We start from the raw sequence: 22,460 nt of genomic DNA on the forward strand, positions 1-22,460 counted from the left end.
GGGCATGCTGTGATTTGAATGTGCTGTGAGGACTCAGGCAGGTGCATGCAGGACACTCTGCTCTCCTCTGTGTTCCCATCCTAATGGAGTGTTGTGGTTCTCTTCACTGCTGCAGCGTATCATTGGGATACCTCTGACTGGATGCCCAGCGCTCGCTTGTCCGACATTGAGGAAGTGCCCAACTTTGAGACGACGGATGGAGGCTCGGCTCACCACGGCAGCACCCGAGAACTGGAAACAGATTACTACCTTGGTGGCTACGACATCGACAGTGACTACCCGCCCCCTCACGAAGAGGAGTTTTTGAGCCAGGACCAGTTGCCACCTCCTCTTCCAGAGGATTACCCAGACCAGTACGAAGCCCTGCCACCCTCGCAGCCGGTCTCCATGGCGAGTACTCTCAGCCCTGACTGCAGGAGACGGCCGCACTTTCACCCGAGCCAGTACCTCCCTCCCCACTCGTTCCCCAATGAGACGGACACCACAGGATCTCAGACTGGGAACGAATTTAGTACTTTTGCTGTTGGCCCAAGCCAGAACACAGAAAATGCTAGTGCAGGTAAGGTGCCCTTATCCTTGCACAACTCCCTCAACGCCTCCAACTCCGACGTCTCAGCCGGCTGCGGCTTTGATGACTCCGAAGTAGCCATGAGTGACTTTGAAAGCGTGGAGGAACTCAGCCTAGAAAATGTTCACATTCCATTTGTGGAGACCCAGCAGCAGACACAAGTGTAAAGGAAGCTCCTTTCTTCTTCCTCCTCCTCTTCCTTTTTTTCTTTTAATTTTGTCATTTGGTCCAATTAATAGTATAAATATTGAGAAGAAATTTTGTTGAAGGTGTGTCTATATATATATTGGGCAAAGAAAAGTACAGTATAACCCATTATTAACTTGTTCAGAAATGATACTGTATGTGCAGACACGAAGAGACCAATTGTGTTAAGTATTATACATCACAAAATTATTACAGACAATCTGGAGAGAGTGTACCTTCTATTTATTACCAAGAGTAAAACTCAGCTTTTGAGGCGGGGGGAAAAATAACTGCTAAATAATTTCTTTCTCTCTCACAAAGTTGGGTTGTTTTGGGGGTTTTTTTGGCATTGTGTTATTAAAAGTGTTACAGTGTTATGATCTTCCCACAGTATTAAGGAATGAGTATGGATCATTCTAGAATGCACTGTTGCATGAAATTTTATGTCAGCAAAGAGTGAAAGCAATTGATTGCTGGGGCTGCTGCATACAACACATCAGATGGCTGAAAAAAGCAACATTTACAAATTGACCTATCAAAGACAAGTGACCAGTTATTTGTCCATAAATATTTATCTATACTTTTGTCCATCACATAGCATTTCATTCTACTTTGTGTAGAGTAACACACATACACACAGTTTGTATTTACTCCAGATTGGCTTACTTTGGTTGTCATTTTTAAAGCCTGATGTCAGGTGCATGTGCATAGCTTTACCCACGAGGACTTCCCAAAATGTCAGAGTTTGGCTCAGGAGTGGCCTGGTTTTGCCCCAGCTGTGTACACACAGCCTCTCTTAATGTGTATGCAACACGGATCTGAAAACTTGAGGTAACCTACCCAGCTGATCATTTTTTGGAAATTTCTTGCTTGGGCAATCAGCTCTTTAACAGCAGTCCTCATGCTGCAGTAACTAAAATCAGTTGCAATCAAGTTACGTATAAGGCTGCTGTAACCTCACATCGTTAGTTTAAAATCTTTTGGCAAATGTCCATCCCTAGAGTTCACAGGATGGATTCTCAGCTGCTGTAGACTGACTCAGTCGGTGGAGCTGCATGAATGGACTGTGGCCAAAGATCTGTCGCCAGATTTTCCACTGGGTGCATGATTTTGTAGGATTTGAGTACCTCCAAAGGTTGTTTGCAGACTTCAGAATATTGTTGTGGAATCAAGAAAACCATGGCATCTGTATGCTTTTATGCTTCCCTCAGCCTGATTGGAGTAAATGGTCATTCACATTGATTTGGTCAGAGTAGTCAAGTGCAATCTGGAAATACTGGATTTTCACTCAGTGTATTAAAGCAGAGTATACACACCTGTTGCTTGGTGCTCTGAAAATGATTTTTACCCCACTGCATTTTACAGTGTCTGTGTACCTTCCCAGTGAATGTGAGTCTACAAGCCTGCATTACTGTTGGGTTTTCATCCGTTTCTTCCATGGCATAATTCTGTCATTCTGAAAAGCTACTGAATACCTAAATCATTTTGATAAAAGAAGAGATTCATTAGCAAGTTTCCTGTGCTGCTTTCCTTGTCCTGTCCCTTGGTCAATCACCTTAACTGGATAGTTTCAGCGGTTGTATGTCAAGGCATGTTCTTGAGTGACAGGAGTTTCAAACGAAATTAAATTGCAGGCCATTTCTTGACATACAGAAAGGGTTTATTCTGAAATTTTCCCCAACACAAATAAATTACTAGTAGAATTTAATTTAAATAATTGCAGCTTGTAACACTTTTAATAAAACAGGATTTCTAGAATTCTTGGAGGAGGTACAGTGTGTTGCTGCTTCCCTCCAATAGTTCATATAGCTGTGAAAGCTTGGTGTGGATATTTTCTTTGGGATGATGCAGCACTTCTTCAGTAGAAAACAGCTCATTGTGCAGGTCTATGAATAAAATGAGTGAACTTCTAGAGAGAATGTACTGCACATACAAGTATTATCAAGTACTTGTCTGCAAATAGGTCCTGTCCATTGAATTTATGAATGTCACTTGGTCTTCTCAAAGTAAACATGCTTCTGTAACAGTGATATATTCTGAATGTGCTCATGGTGCGTTTCAAACCCTTTCCCCTGATATTATTCCTGTGGTTTTGAGAAGAAAAAAATATGGAAATTTGTATTGTGTTTGCAAGGAACTGAGGGATTTGCCAGAAGGCCATAAAATGGTTTGGCAAGCCTAGAGGCACGGATAGAGGATAACTTGTATTGTTCATGAAGTCTGTGTTACAGGAAAGGAAATGCAATTAGATTGATGTCTCTTCAAAAGTTAGGAGCATCAGAGTTGGCAAAGCAATTCTGCAAATTTAGCTGCACTTTTAAAACTTGTATGACCTTCTGAGAATGTGATGCTCTCTTAGCATCAGGCTGCAGTTTACATGAGGCTTGCTCCTACTCAGTTTTGGTTTGAGACATTTTTATCCATTATGCAAGTAATTCTGTTCAAGCCCCCAGATAGTTATTAGGTGTACTTGTCACCTGTCTTCTGTAGTGAAAGTTCTTGCGTAAGCATGAGACACCAGTATCAAAATTTACTGGAACATATCAAAAGTGTCACGAGGGACAGCAAGATGGGAGCCTAATGATTGCCATACAAACAAAACAAAAAAAAAAGAAATCAATGTTTCTTACCAAGCTTGTTGCCTCAGTAATATATTGTTGGTAGTGAGTTTTAATAGTGAAATATGCACAAATACAATGTATAGTACTTTTTCTGTTTGATGTTGTTGCCATTTCATTTCACTGAACGCCTACTTATTAAAGTGCTGTTGGGAAGGTGCCAAGGATCACCCGTTCAGCCTTCTCTGTCCTATTCATGATTTCTATACCTCAATATCTCCTCCCCTCCAAATCCATCTTCAGATTCCCCTCTGTGAATTTTGGTACTTCTGTGGCCTTTCTGGTTTTTTCAGACTGTTTTGATAATGATAAGACCCAAATGCAGATCTAAAGGTGAAATACCTCTTAGGGAGTAAGATTTTCATATTAATATCTCTTGTTTTTAAACCAAGCCATTTTTTTTTTCTTTTAAATTACTGCTCCACACGAGCAAGTCAAAATCTTCTAATCTGGAGCATGAGAACACATTCATACCATAATGTAAGAATTACTGTTCATATTAGCACTTCAATTATGTATTTCCTTTTTCTGCCATAAGATGATTTTTGTATCACTGCTGCTGTCAGGTCCCTGGTTCTGCAAGAGCTACCCTGCACATCTCTGCTTATCCTGTGTGTCTGTATTTCAAACTGCATCCCTGTAGATGGCTCCACTACCCGATATTTCCTCTCAGAATCATCTGTAGCAGATGATTTCATAGGCTTAATGAAGTACTTTTGGGTATCACTGGCTTACACTTTAGGACCAAGAAAGTTTTTGCTTTTGGAAAGAAGCAGCAAGAGAAAAAAACAACTTTTTAAAATACAAATACACATTTTTATAAAAAATCATGAACTTTGCCAGGGTTATACAAGTCTAAGTAAAAGGGTGTTTGTTCTCTGTGTTTTGATCAAGTTGAGAATGCCATGCACAGTGGCATTCTTTTTAATAACTCTGGCAGGGGAAAAACCATTACAGTGGCTACTACGTGATTTATTCTGCCAATACCACATTAGGTATACCTGTGCAAAAGGAAAAATTAGGCTTAGTATCATTCTTAAGTATGTTAATTACTTTGCCTTTGTATTATAAATATTTTTTTTAAAAAAAAAGGGCAAAAACCCCCCAAAAAACTATAGATACTGGATGTGATTGCTATCTTTGACCAGTATCTTAAAGTGGAATAAAGGGCCAAATGTGACACCATGGAGCTATAGAATCACTTCCCTCCCACGGGAGAAAATACCCCCACTAAAAGACGTACATAAGTTGCCTTCCTCTAGGACCCTCCTATAGGATACGGCGTATTAGGCAGCCAGGAGAACTTAGGAATGCAGAGAATGACTACAGAACCATGATTTCCTGTCAATAGAGCTCTTCTCCTTAAGCTCAGTGACATCTTTGATCCCAAACTATCCCAGGGGTTTCTTTAACATATAATTCCAGTGAAAGGCTGGAAGGAGTCAGAGGCTTCTCACTGCCACTGTTTTCCTGAACCTGAAAGTTGTGTGCGCCATCTGTCAAGCAGGGTCTCCACCTCTGCGTGTCCCGCAAAGGACTTAAATTTTGGTCTTTGGAATGTTTTCTCCCATTCTCTAAATGCTGCAGTGTAGTCTGAAGTAGTGAGAGCCTTGATGTACTGGTATCTTTTCAGTGTGGCTGCAGCACGGTGAATAAAAGCATGTCATGAAATGCTGATCGATGGGGAGGCAGCAGCCTGTTGTCTCTGTGAGCCAGGCAGAGACATTTTGAGAACATGACATAAAAGTTGTTGCTCTGGTCTCCTATAAATTCCATCATAAAGAAAAACGTGGGCTGACCAGGACAAATGGCTGAGAACACCCTTTACTCCTCATTGAAAAAGCTATATGGATGCTATAGTAAGTATATCCTTACGGTCAATAACTGCAGTCATGGGAGAGGGAGGTGAAGGTGCCCTGGACCAGTTCTGCTAAGCTTCATTTGTAAAGGAAGCATCCTTAATAATGGAGGAAGCCAGCTCTTCAGAACCAGTATGAAAGTACATTTGTGCTTTGTGGGTAATGTTTGGAGCTATTCACTTAGTAATAATGGGCATTTCATTGGTTTCCAGTGAGAGAGTTACATTTTCAGGTTCATTCCCTGATGATTTGCCATCATTTACCATGTAGTAAAAACTGTGATTTTTGCCTGTTTGCATCTCTGCTCCTCTCAATACACCAAAATGTGATTTGAGCCTTAGAAATTTAGACCATTGCCCATTACCCATGGTTTTTAGCCTGTGTTTCGTGAACTTGACATTTAACATCTCCATTATCAGAAGGGCCATGCAGTTGGTAAATTAGCTGCATCATCCAAGGGACGAGCGGATGGGGAGGAAATGAAATTAAATTTGTTTCTTTATGTAATAATGAAAAGCAATAATTGCAAATATGTCGTATTACACAAAGGCCATAAGTAATCTTTACCAGTGTTAAGAGTGCACTTGAACTGTATTATGGAAAGAGATTGGAGCCCTCAGAACTGTAGCATTCTTTTGTCATAGGAATACCTGAAACACTATTAATCAGCAATGCAATGAGCCCATACTGCCGATTTTCAGGAGATGACAAAGATGTTTAGGAGTGAAAGCAGTTCTCTTTAAAGCACTGTATTGGAAAAGATTGTCTTGTAAATTTTACCTGTCTCAAGCAGGCTGGTTTGTAAAAGATGTATGTTTTGGTGTTCAAAAAGAAGTTTATAAAATAATGTATATAATGGTTTCAAATTACCAGGCTTTTGTAGATATTTGATGCCAATCAGGTTGCTTTAATTTCTTTTGTTTCTTTGTTTGTTTTATTGATTGATATAATTCTAAAGAGTCATCAAAGTTGGTTTAAACTTCTAAGATAACAGGAAAAAAAGTTTTAGATCTGAAAAATTTTTAATCATTTCAAAATGTACTGTAATTTTTCTTTGGGTTCAGCTCTTCTTGTTTAAGTTCTTTCTGGTTTTAAGAAGATTTTTTTTATTGACTTTTTTAAATGAATGTGTTTTGCACAAAAAACCTAGAGGTATGATTTTTATTCCATTTCAAGTAGGTATTAAGAAATGTCATTTTTCCAATGACAACAAATTCAACCTTATGCAAAAGGGAAGGTTTATCACTTTGAGTGGGTATAGTTCTTCATCTGAAAACTAATTGTTCCTTCATAATTGCTGTTGGCAGTATTGTCTTGTGTTCTTTTGCTATAAAAACAAAACAACAAAAAAAAAAGTGTACAGGTTTGTAACTGCCAAAATTTGCTAAAGTTGATGGTTAAAATAAGTTTTCCAAGTAAACAAAAAGAAAAGCCCAGCTGTGTTGACTGCTTTTTGATTTTTCTCCTACTTTCAAAGGAGGGAGCAAGGAAGGGATCAGTTCTTGAAGGAATGTAGCATTTAATTCCCTCTCTGTGTTGCAGAAAATGCTACTATTTTGAACTCTTTAAATTTATTTTATTATTACATGGAAATCCCTCCCTAGGGGTCCCTACTTGCACTGCAGAGCACTCTTGCCAAGAGTTGCTTAGCTGCTGTGTGTAAGTTAAGGCAGATCCCTGATTAAAACCACATCTTGAGAGAATGCAAAAAACATCTTTGCATCATGCAGCCATCTACACAGTGAACTCCATCAATGGAGACAAATTTCAGGGGACAGTGCAGCTGTCTGGCTGCTTAGTGGGGGTAGGAGGAGTGGGTTTGTAAAGCAGCATCCCACTCCACAATGTGCCTGCCATGGGCATCTCTATGCTCCAGCATCATGGCACTGGCAGGTGGGACCAGCTGGGACAAGTTCACGTGAGTTAGCACTGGCCCTGGAAAGAGATGTCATTGTGCTGGGCATGGTACTCAGTCTGGCCAGGGCCTTGCATTCAGGGATGCCCCATTTAGTCCTCCTTCATCACACCTTCCAGCTGCACAGCCCAGGCTGCCCTAACTGGACTGGACTGAAGCATGGCTTCAGTGTAGGAAGAAGGGCAGACAAGATCACCCCTCGTGCTGCTGGGGAGGAGGGATGCTGCCTGTGTTGTGTGTCCCTTTAGAACAAGGACTCAGAGCAGTGTTTTAGTCACCACCAGTCAGCACACAAATATCCCTTCTCAGTAATCTTGAAACAGAAGTTTAAGCTGTGGAAAGGAAAAATACCAAGTCAACATTAGAAGTGTCTCTTCCCTCAAGAATATCCTTTTCTTTTTTTCCTAGCATGGATGACTACCTTAATTTAGTCAGTTTCCTATTTAATTTTCCATTTCTATTTCTGCTTGTAGAGGATCTCTTTTCTTTCTTTTCCACCATTACCAGTAGATCTTGGCAGAGTCTCAGGGAAGTACTTATGGCAGCAGAAGTAGCCTGGCAGTCCAGCAAGGCTGACTGTTACGGTGAGATGAAGCAGAGCATGGTAAGAGAGAGTGAGTATAGTTCAGAGTATATTCAAGATTAAATGATGTAAAATTCTTGCTTCAGTTTAGTGTTCAAAGCTAGAGATATTAAATGACATCAGTATTTCTGTTAGGATGGAAAAGATGAGAATTGAGATGGCAAACAGGTTAAAGTGCACCTAAGTGTTCTGTCAAAATAGAACTAGCACCACTGATTTCCCCCTTCACATCAAAAATAAGTTATTTCTTCCCTCCAGGGTTTGTAAATATGCAGTGTATCCTGTCCGTCACGGTGGAAACCCTCCCGTCGTTAACACTGCGGTGCTGCTGGTGCACAAAGTCTCACCAGAACCCTTTGTGGTCTAAAAACTGAGGGGGGAACACCTCATGAGAAAGTATGAAAAGGAGAAGACACTGAAATGACAGCTGTTATGATTTCAATGAACCTGAAGTTTTTTGCACAGAAATTTTTCCTTTATTTGCACGGAAACATCTGTAGTGCAAAACAATGTGAAAATCAGAGATAGGTGCATTTCCAGCCCTTCAGAAAAGCTTGGAGGGCTTCTGCAGCATTCTAGGGATGAGTCAGGTGGACATTAAGAGGAAGGAGACAATCCATCCTGTCTGAACACTTACTAAGAATCTTCATTTTCAGATCAAAGACAGACTTTTCCGTGCTGGTAAAACCTTTCCTACTTGCAGTTTTTGTTCTGCCTACCCCCCATTCTATCATGCAATGGGGGGGACAAAACATCAGTGCAACGACTGTGACTTCCTCTAACGTTCAAAGAAAGCAATTTAGAGGCCCCCCCACCTCTTCTCAGACAGCAGTCACAGCCACAGAGAAGAAAGCATTTTGCAGAAGGCATGTCAGCCTGTTGAAGGAAGGACTCCTGGCTGTGGAGTGAAATGCGTGGTTTCATAGGAGACCAGGCAAGGAAATTTTAACAGCAGGTGAATGTCAAGTTCTTCCTCCCCTAATTTAACTTCTTCAGATGTTATATTCTCCCCAGTGGTACCAAGGGTCTTTCTGTCCATATATTTAGCTCACATCCCCATTTAAACTTGCTTTTCTAGGCTTCCAGATACTACATAAATTTCTTCCTGGTGTGAAGGAGGGCTCCTTACAGGATTTAATGAGCCAGACACCTAAAGATGTGGTGACCAGCCCTGGCAGTGAAACCCTACAGTGTCCCTTAGGCCACTGCCGTGGATGAAACCTTAACTGAGAGGATGGTGAGGCACTGGCACAGATTGCCCAGAGCAGCTGTGGCTGCCTCATCCCTGGAAGTGTCCAAGGCCAGGTTGGATGGTGCTTGGAGCAACCTGGGATAGTGAGAGGCATCCCTGCCCATGGCAGGGGGTAGGAGCTAGGTGATATTTAAGGTCCCTTCCAACCCAAACCATTCTGTGATTCCATGTTTGTTTATCAGGGAGGTATGGCCAGGGATGACCAAATGCAAGCCAGGAAAGGGAGTTTTTATCCACAGCCATGTGAGTTGTAATTCTGCCACTGCTTTGATGTGACTTACATCTTCCACTACCTTTGGAATAACTTTCTGCAGCACACATAACCTGAGCTTCCAGGAGCCATTGGATAGCCACCGGCGCCTCCTGCAAGAGATGGACTTTAAAAGCCTGGATGAATCCGTGGAGCTCAGTGGACACTGCTGCTCTGAGGCTATTGCCCAGGGAAGACAGAAAGTACGAAGAGCCAGCTGCACAGAAGCCAGTTCCAGCTGTCCCACTTGGCTAGTTCTTGGCTTGCTCAGACATGTCACGGATTGCCCTCCAGGGAAAAATGCTGCTGTATTCAAGCCAAGCAGAGAGAGCAGCTGCCTGCTGCAGCCTGCTGAGCAGTTACATGGCAGTGTTTGTAAGGTCATTTATATGGCAAGTATATAATAATAATAATAAAAAAAGATAGAAACTGTGAATATAATTTTCTAAGTCAGTTAAAGGCATTTATTTCAAATAACAGAAAATTAAATGCTTTAAGTGTTAACACAATGATAGAAGGGGATCATATCTGTACAGAGCAACATCTGAGGATTCAAGCAGTATGAGTAAGTCTTAATCCACATAAAAGGTAACATGCTGATTTTGTTAAGTCTGCTAGGTCACTCCAGTTGTCTTCAGTAACTTCAGAGGTCTCCCTGAGAATGGTGTTTGCAATCCACCTTTTGAGGCATTAATGACGCCTTAATACAAACAGGAAGGATTTCTACTGGGAATTATTTGCTAGGAAAACTTAAATATGCTGTTTAAAGTTAGTTGTGAATTGGTATGTTGCAAGGAGACCAAGTTCCTGTCACTCTCCATCCTGTTAAAAGCAAAGCAGAGATAACAGTTTCTGTGCATCTTCGGGTTGAAGATTAATGCCTGGAGTAGTGGAGCTGCTGCCTGCAGAGCTTCCAGCGCAAGCCTGTGCCTTGTGTTTGCTCCCAGCACAGACCCCAATACAGCCACAGGGGGAGGATTGCTGTCATCTGCCCTCAGATGTCTGCACTGGCAGTGCTTCCCTCTGAGCCAGTCATGCTTGGATGCTTTTATGTTCAGTGAAGAGATCTAAGATGTAAAGTCATCTAACCTAATGTTAGTGTCGACTTTAGGACACCTTCTGAGAACAGATTATTCGTCTTCAGTGACCATCAGGATTCCAGACAATAATCATCTCAGCCATGAACTTCTATTTGGATCCTACGGATTCTGCCTCCAGGGCATAATTTCCTATTGTTGTTTCATGTAATGGCTTTATTATTTCATTAAATTTTAATTGCTTTAATATTTAATTTAATATAAATATTTAAAATTTACTCCTACAAGAGAGAGATAGATCAGCAAACTGGAGAGAGGTAGAGGAGAGCCATTAAGAGGACCAGGGCCTGGAATAGATGATATGAGGGAAGAATATAAAGGTTTCAACTTACCTCCTTCTGTGACTCTATCTATTTCTGTGATTTCTGTCCTAAGAAATAAAATCTTTTCTATTCTACTGAAATTTCTCCATTACTATGTATAAATATTATTTTCCCTTCATTAATTATTGTGTGTAAATCTAATTTAGTAGGTCTTCAGGAAAATCACTTTATATTATCCCTACTTACTGTTAACTTTTAATAGTACTAATTAATTATTGCAAACCTCAAAAACCATGTTACTCTACAGGAGAAGGAAAAATTTACCCCTGAAGCAAGAAGACAATGCTCTGATCAAGGCCTTTTTCCATTTCAAAGTTTTGCTCTCACATGCTGTCTGTTTTGGAATGCACCCACACGTGGCCTGATGAACCAGCTGTGTGCATCAGTGCAGCTGGAGAGGCAGGGAGACCTGGTCAGCACTCAGGATTAGCCAGGTTGACCAGAAACCCAGTTTTCCTCCTTCTGTCTTTTAAAAACCTGAAAATGTTTGGGATTGTTGCAGTTCCCACTGGTCTACGGCTGTGAACCAAGTACATACCTGGAGATGCAGGACTTCTTCAGTGCCCAGCAGAGTCAGAGCAAGAGGTGCCAGAGGAAGAGCAGTGCTCCAAGACTGCAGGAAAATCCAGCCCTGTAACACTGCCAAGTGCCTGGCTTTGTCTGTGCTATACAGCCCTCTCCTTTTGGAAAACAGTATCATTTCTCCTGGGCCAGAGGTAAAGAAATTCCTTTGATTGTTATGGTCAGGGATAAAGTTGAGCCATTCAATGAAAAATTACTTATGAGTAATAGCAAACTGAAATAAGTTCAGAAGACCAACATAATTCCCCTCTAAGAGTACCCAAAGGCCTGGTGAGTGGGAGTGTTGGAGGCTGTGGTTTGGTCACCCTCTGCAAAGGAACTACAGCCTCTGACCCCCTGTCCTGTTGTTCCCTTGGGCTGGACGTAGGTAGGTGTGGGAGCAGACTCCCCAAATGAGAGTCCAGAGAACTGCATTGTTCCAGCTGGGGCTACAGAAGGGGTTGTGATCTTCCAAGCAGTCTCTCCTTAAGGAATTTTGTTTAATATAATTCATTGCTTTTTAAAAATAACTTGATTCTTGATTCAGATAGCAAGGTAAGAAAAGAAGATAAAAACACAGCAAGTGGCACAAAAAGCTAGGGGGAAGCTGTTTTACAGGATGCTGTCCCTCTGGGTTGTCCTTGCCCTTGCATGAGGTTCCCAAGGCCACAATTCCTCAGAGGGGATCATAACCTGCATGGGTCACCCACAGCTGCAGTCCCCTTGGGCGTACCTTCTCTGGCATGGAGCACCTCTTTCCAAGAGCATTTCCAGCCATTTTCCCAATGTTTCCTTCCACATTCTTTTACTGTGCCTTCTCATGTGTCTTAACCCTTGCAGCTGCCTCCTTAAATGCATTTGAGCATGAATTTTTTGGCACCTGTGCATTGGTATTGTGTCTCAGTGAACTAAGAAATAGTGTAGCAGATAATCCTTTGAATAAGAGCTTTAAGTGTGATGGTAGGAGTTTGATCTATGGCTGAGAAGCAATCTGGCTGTGTAAGACTGATAGTAGGTAGATGATATTGCCAGCTATATTAAGACTCATTCAGATTGCAAAAAAGAATGTTGAGAAGCTGGAAAGCATTCAGAAAATCTGCAAAGCTGAAATAAGAGTTGAGATTCAAACTTTGCAGTGACTCTTACTAATTTAGCTATCAAAGGATTGTTAAAAATTACCGGAGGAAACAAAGCTTTGTCTATTTCAGAATAGCTCTGTAGCAAGGCAGGGAACTGACACTGAGAAATTACTTAGAGTTTGGATTGAGTGCTCATCACTGGATGTCCTTACATCACTCTGATCTTAAATCTGTCTGCTTTTAAACAGGACTCCATCTGTATCTCTGAAAGATAAGTTGTGGTTCTGGTTGAAGATACAGAACTGACAGTACACCCAGGAAAGTTGTTTGGTTGATGGTAAACAAAAGCCAGACAATCTGGTGAAATTAATCCCTTCTATGATTAAAAAATGTATATTATTAATGTAGAGAAGAAATTAAAAGTCTGAGAGATACAAAATGCCCCTTGGTGTTGAGCAGATCCTGTGTGGAGACTTCCTGCAGTGTGTCTGCCTGGTGAGCACCATGGCAGCACTCCTGCCCTGGTCAACCACGTCTGCAGCTGAACTTTGCTAGGAACCACTGAGGGAGAAGTGGGTGATTTATAAGCACTAATCCATAATTTACAATATTTATTTCTTAATTTACCACCTGCTTTTTTTCTTTCTTAAGTCATATTTTTAATCAAGGGACAGTTTCATTTTATTGACTGCGATACTGAAAGCATGAGACTTCAACAATATTTCTCCTGAACACTTTCTGAGGGAATTTAGCATTTGCAAAGGAATTACTCATCATACACCCCGTAGGAAGAAATAAATTCCCTTCCAAATTGCCAATGAAGGTGTTTTTAATTTTTCTTTTCCTTCTTTCTTGTTTGCTCTGATTTCAAGAGCCAGAGGTGTTTTTGACATTAGATCACTGCTTTGACGTGGTTTCTTCACAGGGGACTAATTTTAGGGGACAATAGAGTTTATCATGTGAAGGAGAATTACTCATTGCTTAGAGAAACTGAGCAAAAGAGAAAACCTTCAAATTGTCAAAAGCACTCACTAGAAAGTTAAACTGCACAGATTTTAGATAACTGAAAGGGGTCTTCCATGTTCCTGCAGATATATTAGAAAGGATAATGGATACACTTTTGGCACGACACATGACAACAGCTGTAGGGGCTTTCAGGGCTTTCAACCAGGTCATCAAATAAGAATTAGTAGTGATAGAGCAATGACATCTTAAGATTTATTATGGGGAAAACTGCTGTGTTGGGTGTTCCTGCTGCATCCCACAGGACTACTGTGGTACCTGCTGTGTGAGTGCTTGCCTAGACACTGTCACAGCCTCCTGGTCCTCAATTGCAGAAACCAGTGACCAAGATTTCCATGGGGCTGCAGCAAGTTAGGGACATATGTTTCACTGAATTGCAGGGTTGTGCATCTTGGAGAAGTCAGTGTTAATACAAGCTTTCAGGATTTGGAAGAAGATCTTTCAGCATGTATGTCTTGATAAGTATTTGAAGGTTTGCAGATGATGCAGAGATACCCAAACTTTTTCGGTGATGGTCCTGAGAAACTGAACAAAATCCAAGCTGTGCATTTTAAGTTAATGCTCCAGAATGGACTGTAAACATGTCAGCATATCTCAGCTGACCTTTCAGCTGTCTTTCATGTTGTCAACATCCCTTTCTAGTTGGGAAGCAATGTGCAGTAATTTAAAACTCTTACAAAAAGTGTGGTCAAGTTCCTAGTGTGTGATAGGCAAGACTAAAGTAATATTCATTGTTTTAATCACCTCAAATTTACCTAGGCAAAACATCATTTCCCATGAAATGATGTTCTGTTGGGTAGCTTATTCAGAGGCATTTAAAGTATCTATCCTTCTCCCTATTGGTTTAGGGCCCTTCTGAATTCTTCTCCATGAAACAGAATCACTTCAAAAGGCCAAAGATGAGCAAATTGTACTCCTTCTTTCCTTATTTGTCAGGAAAGGCACAAATCACAAATATGACAAATCAGCTGTCATAGTTTCCTGCCCTCCTAGCTAGAGCAATGAGCAAGCTGGCAGGCAAACAGCAAGTCCCCACCAGCCAGGGGAGCAGCAAGGCAGAAGGTGTCTGTTCTGTCCAGCAGTCAGACATCTCCATGCTTAGTTGGGTCTTTTTTTTTCTTGCTGTATCGATATTCTTATGTCTTTTTTTCCCTGAAAGGCTGGTCCTTGCATCAATGCATACTTGAATTGTTGTCCTTTTTCTAACCTTTGCTTTCCTGTCTGGATGAAGAGGCAGAAGAACATATAAACAAAGTACAAGATGCATGGAAAAAGTAGCTCAGGGAAACCACATTGAGGCTGTGTATGAAAAGGCAACTTTAACTAAAGAAAGTTTCAAGGAGGAAACAACAGTCAAGTTGAAGCAGCTGTTTTCTCTGCAGTGTTTTAGCTAGTTGGATATTCTGGCCATGACCTGGGTGAGTCACAGTAGTGGGGGCTGCTCTGTAGCAAGCAGGGTAGTGATGCTGGCGTTGGTGTGAGTCCAGTGCTGAAACAGAAGTTGTCTCAGCAGCCTGTGCATGCCCTCTCCTTTGCATCCTGATGCCCGGTTCCCTCCCACATGCTTCCATCTGTGCAGGTCCCTCTAATGAACAGCCTCTGCACCACCACCTCATTTCTGTTGCTCACTCCAAGTGGATTCTTCTACTCTTCAGACTTATGGTGTCAATTATAGCATGGCTTTCTGCCAGGGCAGGATCCCAGGACACCTGCTTTTGTCCTATAAACTATTTTCAAAGCTAAGCTACTTTGATTGTCTGAGCACAGAGAGGAGCAAATTGCCTGGGAGACGCTGCTCTGGACATGATAAGATGGTGCTATCAGGAGCCAGCATGCCTGTGGTGACTGTGATAAGCAGAGGTATTCCTCCTCTCTATGCTCTTTTTGCCTGAGGAGATCATGTGGCTTGTTATTCTGGATGAATATGTTGGATTATTTCCCAAAGCATGGGGTGGCAATGCCTCTGTCCTGCGAATGCAGGGCAGGCAAAAGCTGGATAACTCCGTGGTGGGGCTGATTATGGAACTGCCGCTGGGCGTACAGGCGCTTTTCATCTTTTGCCCTCTCCCAGTTCCTGGCTGTAATGTAAAAATTTTGCTGCTCAAAAAAATTACTGCCGTTTTGGGGTTTTAAACTTTCTCTGAAAGCAGATTAGAGTGGCTAAAGCACCCTCCAGTGCCCGCAGAAACTACCCCAATCCAAAGTGCAATGCGAGCAGTAAATAAGTGGCATTTGAAAACGTAATTTGTGAATTAGATTAGAATGCAATTGAATATCACATTGGAGAAGAGAAGCATGGCAGAAATGTTTGTGCATTGCCATGACAGTCATGCAGGAACTTTGATGCCAGACCCACATGGGCTTCATAACTGTATTGGTAGTGATTTCCTGAAAACCTATAAACATTTTGCACACATGGGCTTTGGATTTTCATTCAGTCAAAATGGACAATTTGTGAGATCCCTTATTGCCAATCATTTTTCTCATTTTCCTCTTTGGATAGCTAGAGTTTTGCAATGGAAAAGTTCAGTATTCAGGAAAAAAAAAAAGTGTGTGAAACTGAAAATAAAATGTAATCTTTACTGGAAGGAGCAATTTCTGATAAGTAGAGAAATACTGCTGAGAGCAATAGGAGTTCTGATGACAGATGCTGATCACCAAGAAAACCTCATTTATTATCTTGACATGTCATTTTGGTGCTCTTAATATCTTTAATCATTGTCAAGCAAGAACAAGAATCCAAAATAACTGAACAGCTGCTTGGTTCCATTTTTCTTGGTATGGAAATGAAATCTTTGCTTTTACCCCAGCTCCCTGGATAAATACTTTCTTTCATGGATTTTATTTCATTCTAATCCTCCTGGTGTATATGTGAAAGCAATTGTGTGTATAAATACACAGAGCAGCTGTAGCCATATTGGATAATAGGCCTATAATTACTTCTCTGATTTAAAGCCTAACAGTTTATTCCACAACTGTTGTGATGCATTTTTTTTAATATTGCAGTAATTTTGCTGCCCTTTTGCTAAGTTACGTACCGTTGTCTCCCCAAATAAATGAAGTGCTTACAGTAGAAGGGTAATTAGAATGTAGCTCTGTGTGGAAATACTTAACTCTCAAGTATCTGGCTCAATCTATTTTCAAGAAGAATTTAGGGACAAATACTAAGAGGAACATGGATTAAAACTGAAGCTCCTTTGTGCCACTTTATTGAACACGCTCAAACCAAACCATGGGGTGAAACTACACATTTAATCAGAGCTTTGAACATCTGAGGTTTCCTGAAGTGATTTCTCATGGCCCTAGTTATGATCAATAAGTGAAAATATGTTTCCTTTAAAAGTATACATATTTTTTAGTTGGCCAGAATTGCCCCATTATGAATCAGTTTCTGAATCTCCTAGAATTTCCCCAGGAGTTCTACAGTTTCAGATTTGCTGCACTTCTAAGTGATGAGCTTATGGTTTTAGTTAATAAAACACCAGGAAAATGGAAGACAGCAAGTATGATGCCAAGTTTTATAGGTAGCTCCAGGTAACTACAGACCCATAAGATTGTCCACTGCACCTATAAGATTTACCACTGCACAGAGAATAGAATTAGAGGAGAGTTAGCACTGTTTAGGTTGGTAGTCACAAATCTACTTGAATTCTTTGGAGAAGTCAATGAGGACGTTGTAATGGGTGTCTGGTAAACATGGTGTACCTAGTGTCCTTAAAAAAACTTTCAATATGGTCCTACAAGAAAAAAAATCATCCAGAAAATTAGGGTAATGTGCAAAATCAGAGATCCCTCAGGGGGAAAACCTGGTTGAAACATCAGAAATAAAAGATAGGAGGCCATGAGTTTTAATATCACCGAGTTACAAAAATAATTTAGAAGGCTCTGTTATAGAATCTGAGCAGTTCAAGATATTCACAAATTATTCACAAAAGTGTTGTACCAAAATGTGCAAATAATTATAAAATTATTCAGGATATTCAGAATTTAAGATGACTACAAACACTTTCAGAAATGTTAGATTAAATTTTATGTTGATGAGTGATAGGTACTCCTCATTCCCAAAAATAGCTCTAATTGTGTATAGTGGGTTAAAATTATGCATTTTTATTCAGAAAAGAAATCTAGGAGTCATCAGTAGCCATTGTGAAAATGAGTTTTCTTCTGAAAATATCAGCTTAATGCTTAGATGTTGGTCAAAAGCAATTTGTATTGGGAATTATAAGGAAAGTAATTGAAAATGCAGGTAAAAATATACTTCTTTCTAATCAATAAAGCACCCTTATCTTATAATTTGTATATTTTTGTGGTCTTCCATCTCACATAGGGCATAGCTGAACTGCAGAAAGGGCAGAAAAGGACAGCAATAGCAGTATTCCACCATAGAGGAAGACATATATTAAGATATTACATCTTAGAGAGAAACCCCAAAATGTTTTATGATAAAGACCTGGAAGTACTGGAAACATTGAACACTTGTGCAGAGGACATGCCTGGGAAACAATCATTAACTCATTTTCCTAGTACAGAATTATAGGGACACTATGAAAATTTTAAGCAATGATTTTGAAATAAATGGAAAACAGTTCTTTATTTATATAGAGTTTACTTGGGAAATGTTTGGTTAAAAAAGTTGAGGAATCCAAAATGTAAATGGTGCTTAAAATAGAATCGTATGAAGTTTATAAAGCAAATGTTTCACAGATCCCTTGATGGCAATTAAACTGAAATTGTTTAAAGGAAATCTCTGGTTCAGGTATTTCCTAGGAGACTTCCCCAGCCATCTTTGCTAGTAAGGATCACTACATACTTTGAGTTATTTTATTTATTGTGTTCTTTCTCTAAGCATCTTGTGCTAGTCACCCTCATAGACAGGACATATGGGCTGTTAGTGTCACCCTGTGTTCTTATATTCCAAATTTGCTGTGCTATGGAACACAAATCTCAGTACTCCTTTATCATGTAAGTTGGCAGTATTCACTTAATTTGTATCAATTTCTCTTCAAGAAGCACCAGCTTTTTGGTTTAGCTAAGTGATCTGACTTTGGGTTACCTTCTGTCAGATGACATTTGTCTCACACAAGATCAATTACATTACTACAGTTCAAATCCCAACCCTATTTTTGAACTATGCTCTTGGAATTAGAGGCTGATACGCTCAGTGTTCAACTAAGTGTTTTAAGGTGTTTAACAGCTGTCTGGGTGATCAGCTCTGATCTGACTATTAGGCCCTGTAAAACTGTTTGTATTGATGTTCATTTACATTAATTTCCATTACTGTCTTTGTCTGCCATCATGTTTTTGGGAAAGGTTCATCTGAAGTTCAGACATAGAGTTCCTGGGCGTGACTGACCTGGCTGGCATGCTGCCAGAATAAATTACAGCTTTCACTGGTTAAATGGATTCAAGTGCAGCTGTCAGAGCTGCCAGAGCTGCTGAAACATCAGGTCATTGAGGGGGCTGGATGTCAGCTATATGCACTTGTGCAAAGGGAAGGAATTGCTTTTTGAAGGAAGAAAGGGAGCATCAGGATGCTTAACTACAGATACACAGCAAGGTGGGTCGGAACCAGGCACTCAGCAGAGGAGGTCTGGTCTGGTGAAGCTATTTATTATTCAGGGAAAAAGGATCAGAATCAGCTTACTGTATGCTGCACACATAGCACCTGTATGTGTTATCTGTATCCACATATACATGTATACATGTGAACAGGCATGTACATCAGGATTTGGAATAACGTGCCTTTACAGAACAGGCTAGTTAAAACTGCATGCAAATAAACTTCACTGCCAATGGAAAAGAACCAAAACAAAGCACCTCAAACCACACACCCCCCCCCGCCTCCTCTCCAAGCTTAGGGCCTTGGTTTGCTGCTTAATACCCTGAGCCCATGAATACCTGTCCAGTAGTTACTTGTGTGGCCAGAAAAATGTGTGTGCAGATTATTCTCCAGACTTTCTGAAGCATAATGCCATTACAAAGGTTTCAGCCCATGCTGAGAGCTCAGAAAACTAGATTTAAAGTGAGGCATCCTAAACACAGGCTGCCAAAGTGAATGGTTTTTTTTAAAGAAACTAAAACCATCATAATAGCTGCTTAAAGCATAGTAAGGAATTTTAAAGATTTCTGCTTATGGATGAAAATCTTCTCTGCATTGATAGCTAAAAATGTGTTAAAAGGCCTTTCTGTATTAACACCCACAGTAAATGAATAGGACAAATTGCACTTCCTTACTAGCATTCCAATCTGGAGGCGATGACTAAGAAATATTCATAATTCATAGCTATGACATCAAACCAGTGAATATTGTGTTTCTAGCCTTTATACTGTGAGTGGCAATCTCAGTCTCTGGGAACAGATTTTTTATTTTTTTTTGCATGGAGTAGGACTTTCACGCATCCTATGCAGCAAACCAATCTGATCTCCTTCCTTCTGTGACTGCGGGACCTGCCTAGGGAATGAGGGAAATGCTGTGGATGTTGTCTACCTAGACTTTGTTGAAGTCTTTGAAAATGTCTCTAGCAGCATTCTCCTGGAGAAATTGGCTTGGTCGGGTGCTCATGGACAGGGAGACTCTGCTGGGTAAAAACTGACTGGATGTTGGAGCCCAGAGAGTGGTGGTGGCTGGAGTTACATCCAGCTGGTCACAAGCAGGGTTCTCCAGGACTCACTACTGGGGACAGTTCTGCTTATCAGACATCACTGCACCTTCCTTTGCCTCTTCTGTTAACAGCCACATTGTTTCCATTGTAGTCAGCAATGCCCTAAAGCCTGTCCAATTCAGGCCTGTTTTAAGGCATCCTCTGTGGTTAGTTTTTCTTGATTCTTGGTTCCTGATACCTTTGTGGCTCAGTGTTGAGAAATTGTGAACCAGTCCATAGAAGTATGAAATACTGAGGCGCCTTATTTAGTCAGTGGAGGGAATGCTCTGACACTCCTGAGAAGTTCCAGAATGTTTTCAGTGAGTATACAGAGCGGCTGAGTGCCTCCCTTTGGCACTCTGGATTTCTGAACAGTGCAATAGCTAAGTCAGGTACCACAGGTATTTTGGTCTGGAAACAGCTCCTACTTCTCTTTTACCTGTTTCTTGTTAACAGATGGGTCAAGGGGAGAAGAAAAGCATGTGTATTTCCTCCCTTTCCACTCCTGAGGGAACAAGTCTGCTCTGTGTTTGTATGAATGCAAGTGTCTGTCAGCAAACAATAATGATGTTTAAGTTTTGCTGAATTTCAGATAAGTTTTTCCATGAAGTGCAAAGCTAAACCTGAAATAAATGTTATATATAGACAACAGTTCTTGATAAATAAGAACAAAATTAACTGCAATCTCTCACCTTTATCTTGTGTCTCATATACGAGTGCCGAGTGCCAATTGCTAAGTGCCTATGGTCATTCAACAAGAAAAAGAAATCAAATTTAAACCTGAGGATTTCTTAAAGAATAAAAAATGCAGTATTATTTACGAGGCCAGCTGTCTATAATCTCTCTTCAATTTTTTCCTAAAACTGTGGATTCAGCACAAACTTCTGATTTCGTTGTTCTCTAGGATAAGAATATTTCTCTGTGAGGCCTCTAAAGTTCCACATTGAGAGAAATAAAAGGACTAAATAAAAGACAAGGGAAAAAAAAGAACTTTTAGACACTGCAACTCCCAAATCCAGTCTCTGTGCTATTGGCGATGGGTACAAGAAGGCCACTCCTCCGCATTCAAGTAGAGTCGGGTTCCAAGCATCTGCTTTGACATTTAAGCAGATGAATCATTAAATGCAACGACTACCTGGAGGCAGGGATGCACTTCATTGTTTTTTTCTGCTGGCAGTACACTTTATTTTAAAATATAAGGATGTTTAAAGACTTTGCGTCACTGGATCCTGCTTATTTAAAAACAAAACCAGAATCTTTCTTTTTCAAGTTTGTTTGTGAGAAGTTCATAAAGGGAGACCCTTGATTTACCTCACCATCCTTCTTTGATCAGAAAGAGAATCACTTCAGCAATTGCTAATTTTTTTCCAAAAAATATGAACCCAAATTCCAAAATGGGGAAGACGGAGACAGCTGAAAAACTGAATGGAAGCTGACATTGTTAATATGTGCTTGTACTTCTGCAGTACTCATGAGTGGGGAAGGGAAGGAAGGGCAAATGTGCAGATATATACCCTTCAGAATTCAGACACAACAGGTGGCTTACAGATGATTATTGACTCATAGATGTAAAACTAGGAGTTTCACAGTATAGCAGGATATGCTCATGGCTGAACTCAACCACTTACATGACATTTTGACCCCTCAAAGACCAATGCTGTCACTACCATCAGACAAAATTCTCATTTCTTCTCTTAGGTGGTACTTACACATCCTGCTCATCCCCATTTCTCTCAAAAGAAACTGCTAAGAGGAAAAAAAAAAAACATTACTTTCAGGAAGCACTTCATGGAAGAATGTAGAATATGCAGTGAAAGAAGACTCTCCCAATGTCATAAGCATATTGGGTGGGATGGCAAACAGGGAAGAAGGCAGAAAGGAGTGGGAAAGCATGGAGAGAAAAATAGCTATGCCAGTAAATCAATTTCTATTCTAGATTTAATAAAATGATGATGACTTGCACCAACCTGAAATAACACTGGGAGTAAGGAGAAAACTCCCCAACTAGAAAGTTCTAGATGCAAGATTTGTTGCTCTGTTTCATCACAAGGCAAGAGGAAGAGGTAGAAGCTTTTACAAGCTTCTTGGACAACATCAGCCGGGCAAAGGCAGAGTTGGACAGCAGGAGGGCATGGTTACATACCCACACAGAATATTAAATAACCTGGATTTAGTCTTGCTGCACAGAGGCTCAGGCAAAAGGCTAAGAGGGATGTCCTTTCTTTCAGCCACAGACCACCTGAGCCTAATGCCTAAACTATGCTATGGGACAGCTATGTGTAGGACAAATAGAACAAAAAACAATATCAAAGCACAATGAGAATTTTGGCTCCTCTACAGATGAACTGCTAAGAGACTGCCAAGACTTGTTTGAAAGATACTGTCTAAATATATTTTATCTTAAAAGGTATGAATGACTCAGAGGTGTTTCACCTACTGCAGAGAGTAACCCAACAAATGTGGAAAGCAGTCACTTTTACTAAATAAACTGAGTCTGTGACCTGG

The 22,460-nt window shown here is 40.6% G+C and overlaps 1 protein-coding gene across 1 annotated transcript in view; it reads left to right on the top strand.

The window, feature by feature from the left end:
* FAT3 (FAT atypical cadherin 3) overlaps nt 1-6,651 on the top strand; it is a 98,511-nt gene extending 91,860 nt beyond the window's left edge. Inside the window, exon 21 of the mRNA XM_050976428.1 lies at nt 116-6,651. Coding sequence (XP_050832385.1) covers nt 116-735 — 620 coding nt within the window. The 3' untranslated portion in view covers nt 736-6,651. The remainder of the gene's footprint in view (nt 1-115) is intronic.
* Nucleotides 6,652-22,460: the final 15,809 nt, after the last annotated feature.

The sequence above is a fragment of the Serinus canaria genome, chromosome 1 (assembly GCF_022539315.1).
Source record: "Serinus canaria isolate serCan28SL12 chromosome 1, serCan2020, whole genome shotgun sequence".
NCBI classification, from domain to species: domain Eukaryota; kingdom Metazoa; phylum Chordata; class Aves; order Passeriformes; family Fringillidae; genus Serinus; species Serinus canaria.